At 23.6% G+C, this 16891-nt stretch overlaps 1 protein-coding gene across 1 annotated transcript; it reads left to right on the forward strand.

The window, feature by feature from the left end:
• The first annotated feature begins 3800 nt into the window (after positions 1–3800).
• Positions 3801–11173, forward strand: LOC145836904 (uncharacterized). The gene is made up of 13 exons (XM_082944676.1): positions 3801–4120; positions 4589–4694; positions 4971–5106; positions 5297–5485; positions 5709–5796; positions 6023–6343; positions 7533–7797; positions 7991–8067; positions 8174–8275; positions 8412–8536; positions 10147–10234; positions 10394–10650; positions 10844–11173. Exons 1-13 carry the CDS (start codon positions 3821–3823, stop codon positions 10971–10973), a joined length of 2184 nt encoding a protein of 727 aa, XP_082800802.1. The 5' UTR covers positions 3801–3820; the 3' UTR covers positions 10974–11173.
• The last annotated feature ends 5718 nt before the right edge of the window (positions 11174–16891 follow it).

The following is a 16891-nucleotide window of genomic DNA, read 5'->3' on the forward strand; positions in this document are numbered from 1 at the left end:
TAATTTCTTTTGTTACATTGAGTTCAGTTTCCGACTATATAAATGTTTACTGTGTTGAAAGAGTATTATATCATCTTTTGTGATTTATTTTTAAATGCAAACGTCAAGACAACATGTTTAAACTTTAAATGATTTATTTTTTTAATTTAGATTTGTTTTGGCTAAGAATTTGAACCATTAATTTGATTGTTAATAATTTTTCCTTAGTGTAATGCTAGAAGAATATTTCTATAGACAGAGTATAAACTTTAAAATACCAAATATAAGTAAAAAGAAAATTATTTGAAAAATTATGCCATTTAACATATTATCACTTAATATTTTATGTTGTGCAATTAAAAGAAGTTAAAGGTTAAACTAACTTCCATGTGTATTTAGGGGACATTGTATAATCGAGTTAAATGCTAGTTTGTTCTTTTAATATGTTAGCTACAAAGTTGTATTTGCTACAGTATTAAAAAAAACGTGTTATACATTTTGTAAACACCTTGAAAACTAGTCTCGATTAAGTATTTTTTAATATTTCAAACAAAAATTGTTTTATACAGATTAGTTTTTATTTGAAAACTTGGTTTATTATACGAAAAATGACAATTAAAATACTGAATCTTTATGAGTTTTGTTTCCTAAAACACTTATAAGTCCAACCGAGATCAAAACTTTAATTAAAAATGAGAAATTTTTTTAGATAAACACTTTACAATCATATTCGCTACGCTAAATATACTTGAGTATGTTGAAAAAAAAAAAGAATTAGCTAATTACGTTCATAATTGACTAAGTGAATGTAAAATTTTAGTTTGTACACGTTTGTTTTTTATTAAACCTTCGTGAATATTTTGTGTCTCGGTAGTAAACAATTATTTTCCGTGCGCACTTTAAATAAAAAGTGTTTTCTTTTATATTCTTTTATTAGCACTATATATTTTTTGTGTTTAAAAACTTTTGGAAAAAGTATGCTTGTTAAAACATATGTAGTGTTGTCATCTAAAGTAAAATAGGATATTAAATTACTCGAAATACTCTGCCATTTGTGTGTTTTTTAAGAACGATAAAGTAAACACGTTTTACAATAAATTTAAATATGAATTATCAGCTTTCTAAATGACTTGCATGTTTTGAGTATTACTGTATCCGGAAATTTAAAAAAAAAATAGCGAACAAATTGTTCTATTTAAAATGTATTGAAAATATTACATAACTGTAACAACAAATTAAATTTTGTCTACTTAAAAACAAGTTAAGAAAATTATTGCAAACTTGCACGTTTAGTTTATTTTTCTATTTACAAAATTGTAAATACTTTAAAAACATATGTTTTTTCTAACAAATAAAAGTCACTTTACATTTTAGTCTGTGTTTATTATTTTTATGTTATATTTTATTGTTTTTCGTATTTGTTTGTTGTTGGTCAATATAAAAACAAAATAGTAGCACAAAAATAAAAATAAACATATAAAACAGTTTTTATTACTACAGTTGTTAAATTAACAACATTGATTATTTTTTATAACCTTTATAAACTTTCATTTTAGTTTCAAAGGTGTCTTAAAATTATTTATCAAAAAGTAAAATATTAAATATTATTTATATTTAATAGTTTTATTTTATAATAGATAAAGTGTAACCAACCAAAAATCTAGCAGCCAAGTTTTTGTTTAATCAATTTAAGTAAATCAAAATTAAAAACCAATTAAAATCATTTTTTTGTTTTAAAAATAAGTTATTTCCAACAAATCTTTGAATATATATAGAAACAGACTATTCAATGAATCAAGAAAAAAGTTTAAACTAGAGAAAGAAAGAAAAAAGGTTTGCAAATCAAATTAAAAAACACAAGAGTTTTTATTTGCATTTTGTAGGACATTTAAAAATTACATTTTGTTAAAAGACTACTGTTTAGAAAAATTTATTTGATAATTCAGTTAAGTTGTAAGAAAGTATTTTTAAAACATTTATTCCTAGTTAGAAGTATTTTATTTAGTTATATTTTGAAGTTTTAATCACACATTAAAAAGTCAATAAAGTTTAAAGTATATAAATTAAATCTCAAAAAAAAGTATTAGTAGAAGTGGTAAGTTATTAGTAAACGTACAAACTTTTTTAGTTTAAAACTATTGTATGAATGTTAGGACGTTTTGTGTATATTATGTACTCATTGAAAAAAAAAAGTTTAAATTTTAAATGATTAAAACAATTCAAACATTTTTTTCGCTTTGCTTAAATCAGTAATTTTGTAGGTAAAAAAGTGGTTAAAGTCTATAACTTATTTTCGTTAAATAGTACTAACCATTCATTAGTTTAGTTGTATTGTTTAGTAAACATTTATATTATCTACGACACACTTCATATTTGAAACGCATAAAAAGTTGTAAAGCGTAAATACTAGACTACAAATATCGGATTTGAAGTTTCAAACTTTTTAGCGATTTAATATCAAGATTAAAGTGTAACATATGTAATTTTCATTTGTTTAGCAACTAGACAGACAAGTTTTTTTATAATGGTAGTATATAAAATAATACATAAATGACACTTTAAGTTACTTATCAATTGTCTTTTTATGGTAGTCATAATTGTCTTATGTAGCATTGAGCGCAGTTTCCGATTATATAAATGTTTATTGTGTTGATAGAGTATTATATCATCTTTTGTGATTCATTTTACAAATGCAAACATTTGTATCAGCTTGTTTAAAATTCAATTCAGCTCTATTGTAAAGTTATATTTAGACTTTAGTTTTAGTTGCACAACCGGTATAACAGGACTTCTTAAAAATTATACTTTAAATGTTTAATCAAAATTAAGTTAAGAAAACAGGTAAACTTGAAAAGTTTTATAAAACAAACTCTAATAAGGATTTAAAACAAAAATTAAAATGATTATCTAGTTGTTCAAAACATCTAAACTAAAATATTTACCTTTTTTTTCAAAAAATAGCGCCCGAAACATGTTCATGTTATCATTTAATGTTTTTATGCAGTGTACTAAAAAAGGTTAAAAGGTCAAACTAAATTTTTTGTATACTTAGGTGACATTTTTATTGTGTGTAAATTTATTACTTTTAAAGTTACTATACTATATATAGTCTTATAGATTCTTTTTGTATTAAAGAAATAAATCTTTACAATTTTTGTTTACTTTGTAAAGATAAGCACTTAAATTTTAACTAAATTTTAATATAAGCCTTGATCATATTCTAAATTGTACTTTTAATAAGAATAAAAATTATAAGAAGTGTTTAAGAGTTTTATTCTTTAGAAGACTCAAAAAATTAAGATAAAATTTTCCATTAATAAAAGAAAAAAACCAAAATTAAGACTTAACAATCATATTTGTTCAGCTAAATAAATTCCAAAGGGTTGCAAAAAAATCTTACTAATTTCAAACACGATTGACTAAAGCTGATAAAACATAAAAGTTTACCAGTAAAAATTGTATAAGTAGTGCTTATTTTTTGTTAATAAAAAGAGATGACTTCTACTTGTATACATAAATGTACAAATGAAAAAAATGTTTTTGTTTTATTTTATATATTCTAAAGCTCGTATGTATTTTAAAAGCAAAAATTAAGTGCGTTCAAAAAACATTAAATATTTTTTTTTTAAATAGCACGTATAAAAATACCTTTGATTTCTTCAATGATCTTACAAACTTAATTGAAAATTGTATTTTTTGTCTTCTTACACCATACAAATTTAATAAAAAGTTTTGTTTAAAATTGACATTACATATATATAAAAGTCATCCGTTTTTATACTGAAGTACTATATAAATCTTTTATTTACTCAGAAAAATAATTAAAATAAAAAACCAGTAAATGTTTAAAAGTATCAGTAAAATGCCAGTCAGTCAAGACGACATTCAAAATACAAAATCACAAGCAAACATACAAAACAATGAAATAAGTTTGTCAAACAACAAACATTTTGATAACAACAACAATATGTTTGCAACATACAACCTTGTAACCAAGTTGCAAGATAAAAACAACAACAACTTCAACAACAACTCTCAACAAGTGAGCAACAAAAGAAGAATTGATGAAGACTTTATTAACAATGATTGCAACAATCAGCTCAACAAAAAGTTAAAACGAGAAGAGCTAGTTTCTGAAGAGGTTTGTATTGTTATTTATAAAACTTAGGCTTTAAAAGTGTTAATGTTTTTAAATAAATATAAACGAATAGAAAGATTTTAAAATGATCAAACTAAAACAAGCGCTTAAAAGTGTGATAAATATCAGTAAATTTTGTGAACTTTTAAAATAAAGTTACAAATAATTTAAAATAAAAGCCAATGAATATTTTTAAAACATACAAATTTATAAAACCTTTTCTTCAGTTTAAAAATACAAAAGGGACTCTAAAAAGAAAATAATAAATACATGTTGATAGATTTGTTATTGTTTGTTCGCTTGTGTTTTGTTGTTTTTATTTTACTTTAAGATGGTTATTGTTGTTGTTAGTACATAAACAGGTGCGGCCCTTTATTGCCATTTCCTTTTATTATTTTAATTTTGATTGACAACCAACAAAAACTTAAACCATTATATAAACACTAATTTATATTATATTTAATTTTTAAGAACTTTTGTATGAAACAAAATGGTAAACAGCAACAAAACAAAGAAAAATTAAGTCAATTTTTTAGTCAAGAACAATTACAATTACTTGCATTTCAACTACTAAGAGGTTTAAAGTTTGATATTTTTGATTAACTATGAAACTTAAAAACTTATACTATTTTAAACTTGTTATTAAGAATAAGTATTACAGATTTAAGTTTAAACCAATTAAATAAAACTTAAAAAAAAGTTTTACACAAAAATTATTAGATAAATTCAGATTTGTGTAGACAGTTTTTAAAGCAAAACAAATAAAAACAATTTAAATATAATATATAATTACTAGTAGTACTACATTCTTATCAGAACTGTTTAAATATCAAAAAATTCTTCAAATGTTTAGGACAACTCTCTGGAGATAATAAAATTGAGTGTAATGAAAATTTGATACAATTGCAATTTTCAACAATGGCGAATAATGATCAGAAACAATTAAATAATTCACTATTACCAAGCGATTGCAAAAATAATTCACCAAGGTAAAAATTAACTAACTGTTTTTCACAATAAAAAATAAAAACAGTTATAAAAATTAAAGCTTTGACAAAACTTACATAAAGTTAATTAAGACATAAAATTTTAGACATAAAATTAGTTTTTTTAATATTTTTTTGAAACTATGCTTTTTAAATAAAAACTTTAAGAGATTATTTGAGTTTTTTATAATAGTGAAAGCAAAAGTGAGGAAACAAATGGCGTAGTTGCACATGAAAAAGAAATAGAAACAAACAAAACACAAACAATTAGCAAGTGTACTAATGACACATTTGAATGGTCAATAAAGTCGTTATATGCCGACGGAAAGTGTCAATGGATTGAATGTGAACAGAAATTTGAAGATATTGACACCTTCAAAAAGTAATTGTTTTGTTAGATGAAGCTTTATTGTATAACTTTAAAGTGAAGCTTAAATTTGATTTATTAGAATCTAACTAAATTCGAGAACAAAAACTCTAAAGTTTAATCACTAAAAGGAAATTTAAGTTTAAAAAGAGCTTATACAATTGACATTCAAGAACTAAAATCAATTGTTTAAAATTTAGATATAGATGCTTTTTATTAACAAAACATTTTTATACAGACACTTGTATGAGAATCATTCTTGGAGTGAACGTAGCAGAGAACAATGTGCTTTCCAATCAAATCACATCAGAAGCTTGCAACGTCAGGTTACTTTATGCACATTATATAGTAACTGTATTTAAATTCTATTAAAATAAAACATTAAACTAATAAAGTTATTGGAACAAAAACTGTTTCTCCTACTTTTCCTTACACATATTATTCAATGTTATAAGCTTTTTACTTTGAATATTTTAATACTATTCTAACGCTTTGTGTTAAATATTCATAAAAATTATAAGACAAACGCTTAAAATGTTTTTAATAAAAAAGATTAAAGAATCAAAAGAATTGTACAATGCCATGAAGCAATTTTGTGATGTGACAAAATCAATTTGTAACGATCTGGATTCAAATGAACAACTTTCAATAACAAACACAAATGCACGAAATTTTTGTAAATCGATGATAAAAACACAACAAATTTGTAGCAACAACGACAAAAATATTGATGAAAGTAGAAAAAGTGAAAAATTAAGATTGAGCATGACAAGTTGTTTACCTCAAAACAACAAATCATTAAATATTGACCATATTTCAACAAGTTCTCAACATGACTTAACATTGTACAATGCTAACTTTCAGAAAATAAGGGTAAGTTTATACTTTAATTTTTTTGTGTAAAGTTTTGTTGTTTTACAGAAGTTTTTTCGAATAAAAAGACACGAATCCTCATTATAAGTTTAGTTGTAAGTCGACATTTCAAGTATCTAGTTACTTATGAAGTACTTTTTGAGTACCATCAACGTTACTCCGTCTAAACATTTCTTTTAACTTAAGTGTTGTTTTTGCCCGCCTTTACTGTTAAAATACACGCCTGAGCTTAGAGTATAGTAACAATTAGGTACGAACTACCGGTTTGGTACGTGCTTTTTAGCCGAAAAATGCTGTGTTCAAAATACAATTAACTTTTCACGAAACTTTAAAGTTTCAATACTGTATAGATTGTTTTACTTATGTTTTAATATATGAGCGCAATTTTATATGGATATTTATACGACGAAATAAAAACTATTATATACTAATAGAAAGCTTTTGGATAAACATACAAACAAATATAAATAAATTTCCAACTAATAACATGTTTTTTTATGAAACCCTCTAACTTTTTGTTGTTACAAATGTGTATAGATAAAAATGTATTTCAGAATAAGTTTTGTTAAACTAATTTAATAAGTTGAAAATATATTCATATCAAAAATATTTATTAAAAAAATTGTGGACTGAATATAAAAATAAATACGTATTTTGAAATAAATAAGTTTGTTTAAGATACTCAAGACTTGTAATATATATATGCATTTTTAACAAATTTGTTTCGTTTATAGGATAAGTATTTTTGTTTTGAAGAATTTTGCTTTAATAGTCATTTGTAAGCGTTAGTTGCTTTGATCATTTTTGTATTAGCTTAATTTAGGTAAACAGAGACCATAATTTCCTAGGTTCCACTGCGTACCTAGTTTGCAGGTAACTGTACTAAACAAAAAATCATTGAAGAACTTTTAGCTAGAAAATTAAAAGTAAAGCTGTAAACAAATAAATAAATTAGCTTTGTGATTTTCTTTTGCAACTTAAACGTTTCTGAATAAAACATAAAGTAGTGAAAATAATTATAATTTGGTTTAATCGACTGAGGAAATAATAAATACTAGTGTAAATTTTAAACTTAAATAAAAAGCGGTGGTTCTCTTAAATGAAAATTCAAAATTGAGTAGAATTAGAGACACTGTAAAAAAATATATATAAATAAAAGTATACTTATGAATTGCTAACTCTTTTTCAGGACGCGAATTGCCAACAAACACCAGATTGTGACGTTATTTGTGCTCATCCGAGCGTGTCCAATGATAGTGACGAACAACAAAACAGTTCAGTCGTCAAATATACTGAAAGTTGCAGAAGTGTCGGCTCAAGTTCAAGTGATCAAGTAAATAATGACGTGTCGCAACTGAAGCGAAACAACATTTCAGCTACAAATAACAACTTTTTACAATCTGCAAGTAATGATAATTATTCAGCTCATTTGAATGAAGACGAAATTTCTACTGGTAAGTTTAAAAATAGAATTATTTACAAAAAACATTTTTAAATCTTACACAATTTGTTTAAATACTTTAGTAACATAAATTACACGACTTAAAACTTTGTTTCTAAAGTAAATTGTAGACTTGGTTTCGAAAAAGCAGTTTTTATCTGGTTGTACTTACTGGAGAGATTACTTATATAGCTTTTCTCTAATAGATTTAGAAAGAAATGCTCAATACTACGCAGTAAACTTTATAAGGCCGAAGCATACATATGCTCAACTTATACGACAGGTAAGTAAGCTATTAAACTTCAATATATTTAAACTTTTGAAAATATTAATTACTATTTAATTTTAAAAACATTAATATGTTTGCTTTATTTTTGTAATTTTTTCAGGCAATTATTCAAACACAAGATCGTCAAATGACACTGAACGAAATATACAATTGGTTTCAAAACAAGTTTTGCTTTTTCAGGCAGAATGGACCTACATGGAAGGTTTGTAATAAAGAGTTGTAATTACGAATTTATTTTTCCTTAAAAATAAGGATTAGGTCAGTTAAACAACAACATATTTGCCTAATAAAAAGTTTAATCAAATTTTATTTCCTACTTCTTAATTGTTACCTGCTAGAACGCTGTTCGACACAATTTGTCGCTCCACAAATGTTTCATTCGAGTTGAGGACGTAAAAGGAGCTGTTTGGACCGTAGACGAGGGAGAATACCAAAAGAGAAGACCCCAAAAACTTATTCAAGGGTAGGCAACAAAATCAAACTCTACCATACACTAACGCAGAAATTCTGAATATCTGTTTAGAGCACATAGATCTAGTTTGTCAGTTTGTCAACGCTTAGTGTTGTTATGATTCAAAAAGTTATGCTTGTCACTTGTGAATGTTATTAATGTTGCATCAATAGCATATTGAATCACAAACAGTTTGCTTTTAGAATGATTAACCAAATAAAAAGTTTATTTAAAAGATTAAATGTCGACTAAAAAACAGACATAAACTAAATGTTTGTTTTCTTAAATGAATAACAAAGATTAAACTTTCAAAGTACATATGTATTGAATTTTAAGTTGTTCTTTTATTCAAGAGAACTAGCTTTAATAGAAGTATACAAGCTGTAGTGTTATATGTTCTATAAAAACATTTTTTAGCAAAAATACATAATTTTTGCTGCTAATTATGCTGTTAAATTTTGATTATATTTCAGTAAATATAATTGAAATTAAACCATGATATAGTAATAGGATAAACATACTTTAAATTAGTAACTTTTATCTTAAGATCATGAATAAAATTTAATTTATAAAAAGTTGACTATATTTACTTAGAATGTTATTGTGAAGAGTTTAAAAATTATGAAATTTAAAACTTTTTTTTTTCAAATTTAGAAGCACAGAAAGAAACAAAATTATAAACTAAATAACCACTAGAGGAAATTCAAAATAACTTTGATTTAATTTTTAAGTTTAAGTTTACTATGCTGCAAAGAATATAGTCACAAGTTAAAGTGTAGCAAGGCTATTTTTATACCTTAAGCATATTTAATCATAAGTTCAAGCGAAACGTAGGCATACACATAAATGTTACAGAGCGCGATTCGAACAAATTTGTCGCTGCATAAGTGCTTTCGAAGATGCGAGGACATCATGGGATCCTACTGGACAGTTGACGATGATGAGTTCGTATCAGGACGACATTTGAAGCGCGGAAGGCCGCGAAAATACGACGAAAAAAACAAAGCCAAACGCTCTGAGTAAGAAATTCAAAAAAATCCCAACACTTGCACTTAAGCCGTTAAAAAATAAATTTTATTTTCAAGTAATTACTTCCGATTGATAAACAGTCACATAAAATTTCAAGTTTTAATAACTAAACAGCCTTATTCAAAACACTTTAAAAAGTGATTCATAACTTCAAATGTTTTGTAGCTATTGAATGTGCATGTGTTTTGTTTGTATTTTAAATGTAGTAAATGCATGTTAGTGTATTAAACTAATCACACATTAGTACACATTTTTAACTTTTATTGCATTTAAAATTAAGATATGAATTTCTGCTGAAGAATATTATGTAACAGCTTAAATATGAAAAAGTGTTTAAAAATTACTAGCATGCTAAACTTAACTTTTTAAATAAAATAAACTTTAAACATTGTTGTATTTATTTAAACTGAAGTAAAAAAAAAATTCAAGTACTAGTGCTTAAATACTTTTAAAACGAATACTTTTGATTTCGTGCTAATTATTTTAACTATTTATAAAACTACTAAATATATGTAAGCCTTTCTACTATTAAGTTGACAAAAAATATTTTGTTGCTTTAAAATTTTATGAATTTAAAAAAAATAAAATAACAGATCTCGTGGACGAGGTAAAATGGAAATTAGTAATAATCAAAGTTCCCCTCAGATACCAGTTTTCAGAAACTCTCAATTCGGATTTCCTGTGAGTTTTTAGATTTTTAGTTTATTACGTTTTTGCATTGAATTTTAAAGGTAGTTATTTTTAAAGCTATCACTTTGTAAGTGAAGCTCAGGATTTTGTTTTTTTATACAAACTTTTGATATTAAATAGTTTCTTCTCTTAAATATATATAAAATTCAGATACCAGAACAACAGTCAATAAACCAAGCAAGAGCATTGGTGTTATCTTCAGCTTACTCTAACATGATCCATGCACGTATGAACATTTCTCCATCAATTTCTAATGCAAACATGATTGTTCCTCCATCAGTTTCTAATGCAAACATAATTGTTCCTCCATCAATTTCTAATGCAAGTATGATTGTTCCTCCGTCGATTTCTAATGCAACATTTCCGAATGCTTTTTCTAACATTCCTCAACACTTTCAGGGCAAAAGGTATTTTTGTACACTTTACTATTTTTTTTTGTTATTTTAAACTCCAAACTAAAAAAAAAATTGTCAATAATAACTTGTAGGTTTAGAGATTACTTATTCTACTGTTATTCTTACATTTTTAAACTAAAACAACTTTTCTAAAATAATAGTATGTGTTTAACCAAAAATTATCTTAAAGTTTTTCTATTCACAGACAAAGCCAAGATTTTGTAAACTACTACAACGCTATGGTCGGCTTGAGAAATGGCGCGAATTTGACGATGCCAATTTTACGAGAACAAGAAAAACTAAACTTAGATCAAACTGGAAACGAACTCCGGTAAATTATCCTAAATTAAACGATAATTACTCAAAAATATCGATTTAAAAATTTATAATCAAGCTTCAAATTAGTCTTCTACTGATATTAAAGGTGATCTTAGAAAAGAAGTTTTCTTTTCAAAGTGATCTTTTCTTTTCTTCAAGGAATTTCATATTGGTTTTTAAACAGTAGTTTTAATTTTTAAACTAAAATTTTTTAACAATTCGCTTTATTAAGTTTAATTATAAACGTTTATATTAATTATTGTTCTCTTAACGTATTTGTGGTTTTTATAAAATTAATTAGTTAATTTTGTTTAATTGAAGTTTTTTATTTTTCTGTTGTGTATTGTTAATTACAAACAGTTTAATATAGTTCTTTATGACGTTTTATTATTACTACTATGCAGTATTACTGAAGTTTAATCTTCTATCAAGAGCTTTTGCTATTTTATACAAAATTTAACATGCACAAAGATTTAGAGTATTTATTTTTTATGTCAAAGAACTAAATACTAATTTTTTTTTTCTATACATTTTTTAAGTTCAATCTATTAGAACTCCATCACTTTTGATTTTATAAATCACTCACTAAGTTATACGTTAATATACTTTAACAATCATAAAAATTTACATTAACAGTTCATTTTGAACTTCATAACTTTAGAGTTTTGAACAAATTTATAAAACAGTTTAAGTTGAAGCGTTTGTTTATAGACTGAATAAACTTTTAATCAAACCAGAATTTATTTGTAACTTGGTTTTATATACAATATAAACAATTTTACTTGTTTTACTTTAAGTGTTGAACATAATGAAAATAAATAAATATATAAAAAATGTGGTTAATATTACCTTTAATGCTAATAAGTATATTTGATCATCTCTTTGTTAAATTTTTAAAAAAATAAGAAAACGTTATTGTAAACATCCGTTAAACAGATAAAAAACAAAAAGATTCGTTCTTTGAGATTTTATTAAGTTTATTTATAAAAGTAAACATATTATTGTTCTTATTCTAAATTGGACCCACTTTTTGAAGTACTTAATCTTAAACAGTTTTTTAATCTTCGTAAGTTTTGAACAATCAAATAAATAAATGTTTAATTAACTAATTAAGTAGTCGTTTTTAATTTTTAACATCAGCTTAAACAATTTTTTTACTTTTATATAACAGCATTAGTGTATGTTTAGTGTTTTTAGCATAAATAATAGGAATAAACAACAAAATCTTAAAATAAATAACTTTTGAAATGCTGATTTTACTATATTACGAAGAACTATAAAATCCATAAAACAAATGAAAGATACACAGAAAATAAATGTATAGTACTTTGTAATATTAACTATTATAAAAAAACTCCTACAAAACTTCTATAAACAATTTAAAAAAAAAAGACTAGTGAAAAAACAATTAACTCTTCTGTAGTTACTACAGTTTTTTTTTGTGAAACTTGTTTACGTAAATCGTTTGTATACTTAAACACTTTAAAGTTGTGTAAGATTAAGTTGGTTAATACCTCTTCAGTTTTCATCGTGTTTAATTTTTTTTTAATCCTCTGAAGTATTAAGTTCAAAAACTTGTTTAGTTTTATTAGGTACTTAACAATCCGTTTATAAAAATCTTTCGTAAACTATATAGGCTTCTGATTTTCTGATTAAATGTTAAGTACTGAATTTTTTTTCTTTATTACAAAGCTTAAACAAAACTAATTTCGAAATGGATTAGAACACATATTTAATATTGCTGATTTTTATTATCTATTTTAAGTTAAATAATATATAGCGATTTTGAATTATAAAGTCTATAATTTCAATCAAACAAAAGACTAAAATAATATCAAAAATTTTATATTAATGTTTAGTTTTTTAGCCGAAAAACAAAGTAATTTTAAAGTTTAAGTTGTATAGAAAATTTCAACTTTCTGTTTAAACAGTTCTTAAAAGCATTTACAACACAAATGAAAAACCGGAACTTAATAACAAATATAATGTTTTATTTTATCTTAGTAAGGCTTGTTAGTCAGTACATAAACTTTTTATTTCATTGTTTTTTATTTCATTGTTATTGTACTTTATTTTTAAATTTTAAATTAAACTGCCAAATAAAACTTCTGATGAAATAAGTTTTTTTTTAATGTAAAGTTTAGTAAGAATACTGTAATATATTTAAATTTTGTTTTGATAAATTAATTCGTTTGACTACTTACTTTCAACTAAAAAAAAAACAATTGTAGTAATATATTAAATTGTAAACTATTTTAAAACTTTTACAATTAACACTTATAAGAAAAATTTAAATATTAATAAACTATAAAAAATAATAGTTTAAGGATCGATTAAAGCTTTTTAATGAAAAAAAACTTTGAGTATGAATAATGAGATTTTGTTGAAATTAGCAAACATCCATTTAAGAGAAAAAATAACAAAAAGTTTGAATTCTTTGAAATATTTACTCAGTAAGATTTTATCAGGTGAATTTAGTAGAGTAAACATGTATAAATTTGTCTGTTGTTCTCCTTTTAAACTGAATCCACCTGGTAAAAATATATTGTTGAAAATTTTAAAGTTTTTGTAGAACTAAAAAGGCTCTTGTTGTTTTTAGTTTGAATTGCTGTTCTAAAAAAAGTTTTGATTAGTTTGAGTTTAGCGTAAAATAGAAAATAAACAAAATAGTCTTAGAAAAAATAATGATTTATTTTCATTACTTATTTACGAAGACCTATATAAACTTTAAAACAAAATAAAAGTTTACAGATAATTTATGTATAGTATCTTGTAATACTAACTGTTAGAAATTATAACTTAAACAACTTATAAAACAACTAAAAAAAAAAGTAGTGAAAAAACTTTCTTAATTACTAAAGTTTTTTTTTTTGTAAAACTTGTTTATGTAATTCGTTTGTTTTCTCAAACACTTCAAAGTTTAAAAAAAGACTAATTTGGTTAATACCTCTTTAGTTTTCACCGGATTTAAAATTGTTAATTCCTTTTAAGTTGCAAGTTCAAACAATCTGTTAGTTTTATTTGGTATTAAATAATTTGTTTAAAAGAGATTTAGTATCTTTTGTAAAATATTTAAACGTTAAGTAATGATTTATTTTTTTATTTAAAAGTTAAAATTAACTAAAAATTTATAGTTCACACAAACTGAATTTCAGTAATTTGTATAAATTTTGCGTTAATTAATATAAAACAAGTTTGATTAAAAATATTTTGAAAATAATGAATAAAGTTAATATTACACTTAGTTTTTCGAATACTATTAGGTTCTAAGGTTTTAATTGAATTAATTCTAATTAAAAAAATTAATTGTTTTTCAAAGTTTATTTGGTATAGAGAATTGTATTTTTCAGTCATATAACTTTTAAATGCATACAATAAATACATGCAATTAATAAAAAACAAAACATTTTATTTTGTCATTATAACGTTTGTAAGTAACTGTTAAAAGTTTTTTATTAGCAGCTGCTGACTCGAGTGTTCTTAAGAAGGATTTTTTAAATCTGTTATTATATAAACAAGTAAAAAAAGTGTGCTGTGTTTGTTAACAGTATACAAGTAGATCAAGTAGGAAAAGATTGTAAGTACTTGAAAAACATTTGTAAAGTAACAAAAAAATTAAGAACTTCTAGATTATAAAAGGTTTTGTCTAGTATATGTAATGTTAATAAATAGTTTCACAAGTGTTTGTATATTTCTAACAAAAAAATTAAATTAAAGTATTTTTTACAAACTAACAAATCAAATACACATTTTATACACTTTAAATCTAAGTGTTACTTTTAAGCAGCCTTTAAAGAACACAAAAAATTCTAAAAGTTACAAAGTTTAAATATTTAATTTGACTAGTTGTTGTTTCCTTTAATTTAGAAATGTTTATATTCACGCATATTATTTTTTTTGTTTCGGATAATTCGGGTATATATAGAGTTAAACCGTTAATTAAAAGTAACAAATTAATTGTTTTCAACATTGTATGCTTTTTTTTCTTTCTTAAATTTTTTTTACTAATATAATTAACTTTTATCATTGGTTCAAATTTAAAAGTAAATTAGTAAATCGAATGTCATTTACTTTAATTTAACATTATTAGTAAAAATCAACATATTTACTAAAAAACATTGCAAGTCGCAAATTTGCATTTATCTACACTTTGTTTAGCATGAATCGATTTGTTAATATAATTATTAGCAAGCAAAACATTATCGACTAATTGTCATTTGCAAAAAGTACACTACATCGGTTGACAGCTTAAAAGTAAAGATGTTATTTACCATAAGTTTTACAAGAAAAAAAAGATATTTTATAATATAGCTACTATTTTTTAAACCTTTATAAAAAATTAAAAAAAGTTAATGTGTTAAAAAACAAAAATTTTAGCTTAGTTATGTAAACAATAGTTTGTAGCTTTAATTTACTCTTTTACTTAAATTATTTTTTAGGTAATTATCATGAATTAAGGAAAAATTTTCAGAGTGAAAAAGCTTTGTATATTTCCCTTGAATAGTGCAGAAAATTATTGATAAAATTTTTCTTATTTGTTGTTGACAAATTTATTAATTTATTTTTTTTAAATATCTATAATCCAGTTTAAAAAAGTGTTATCTAGGTTCTAGACTAGTTAAAAAATTGCTTGTAAAGCTTAACGACTTCAAATATTTACTTAGTTTTAAAAATATAAACATGATTGTTTAAATAACTTCTGTTTATTATTTATTAGTCAAAAAATCTTTGCTTTTAATATTAGCCACAAAACAAACAAGTTTTATCCCTTGTTGATTTATTAAAAACATTAAAAAAACAATTTCTGTTTTTAAATTTAGCAGCTTGTTTAGTTGTTAAAAAATATTGATTTCGAAATTTTTAAATAGTGTTTATTTTCAAAAGCAAATAAATTGAAAATTTTTAGTATTGGTTTTTTATTAACTAAAATTATTTAAACACTTTTACTTTTAAAAATTGTAAGATGACTATTTGTTCAAACTAAAAAAAGAAAATTACAACTATGTTTTACTTCAGCTGTTTTATATAATAATTTCAAGTATTTAAGTAAAATATTGACTGTGTTTATAAACATTAAAACTTTCTCAGAATAAAAGTTTAAAACAAATTAGTGTTTTTTTCAAATAAGTAAGGAGGCTCAAAAAATATTCAAAAAAAAAAAAAACAATAAAACATTTTATTGAGTTTTAAAATACTTTACGTTCTAAATTTACAAAGAAAAACTTAAACTTTAGAATCTTTCATTTGTCATTTAAACGGGATTATATTAGTTATATTTTCTATTTAAATAAACTTAAAAGTACTGTATTGTTTTTTACAGCTCGATATTTTTAAATGGTTATTGACCTCTTCTTGAATAAAACAATTTAGTTACGTATTATGAATAGAACAGAAAACACATACTTTAAATTGTTATTATTTGTTTGCTAATAACACATCTGTTTTGAGTTTAAATGTAAAGATACGTAATGCGTTAGCAAACGAAGGTAGTGTAAGTTTCAGAAAATAGTATACAATAGAAACTATTATGTTTGTTAAGTATTTAACTTCATTGTTTAAGTCAAAAACGAATAAAGCATTAAGTATTTCGCAGATAATATATTTTACACAATGACCTTTTTAACATGAATATGTTTGTACCTGGGCCGCAAACAAGTTGTTTGTTTTAGAAACACAAAAGAATAAAAAAAAGATCTGGATGCAAAATTTGTTATCAAAATTACAAAAGCGCCCTTAAAACAAATATTTGGACATATACTGTCCGATTTCTATAATCAATTTTATTTAATTTATATTACAAAGTTTCTAAACTTTTACTTTATGCGTTAACCTTTAAAACAAATATTTGGGTATATGCCATTTTATTTATGATACTTACTTATATTTAGAATTTTCTGTTTAAACTTCTTACAAAGCGAGCGTTTAAACTTTTAGT

The sequence above is a fragment of the Thalia democratica genome, chromosome 5, assembly GCF_965202585.1.
Source record: "Thalia democratica chromosome 5, ktThaDemo2.hap1.1, whole genome shotgun sequence".
In the NCBI taxonomy this organism is placed as follows: Eukaryota; Metazoa; Chordata; class Thaliacea; order Salpida; family Salpidae; genus Thalia; species Thalia democratica.

Excerpts from the sequence above, each read along its gene's own strand:
- LOC145836904 (XM_082944676.1), top strand. The coding sequence starts at position 3,821 with ATGTTTAAAAGTATCAGTAAAATGCCAGTCAGTCAAGACGACATTCAA. Across the intron at positions 5,107-5,296 it reads TGCAAAAATAATTCACCAAG|TGAAAGCAAAAGTGAGGAAA; the intron begins GTAAAAATTAAC and ends TTTTTATAATAG. Across the intron at positions 8,276-8,411 it reads AGAATGGACCTACATGGAAG|AACGCTGTTCGACACAATTT; the intron begins GTTTGTAATAAA and ends GTTACCTGCTAG.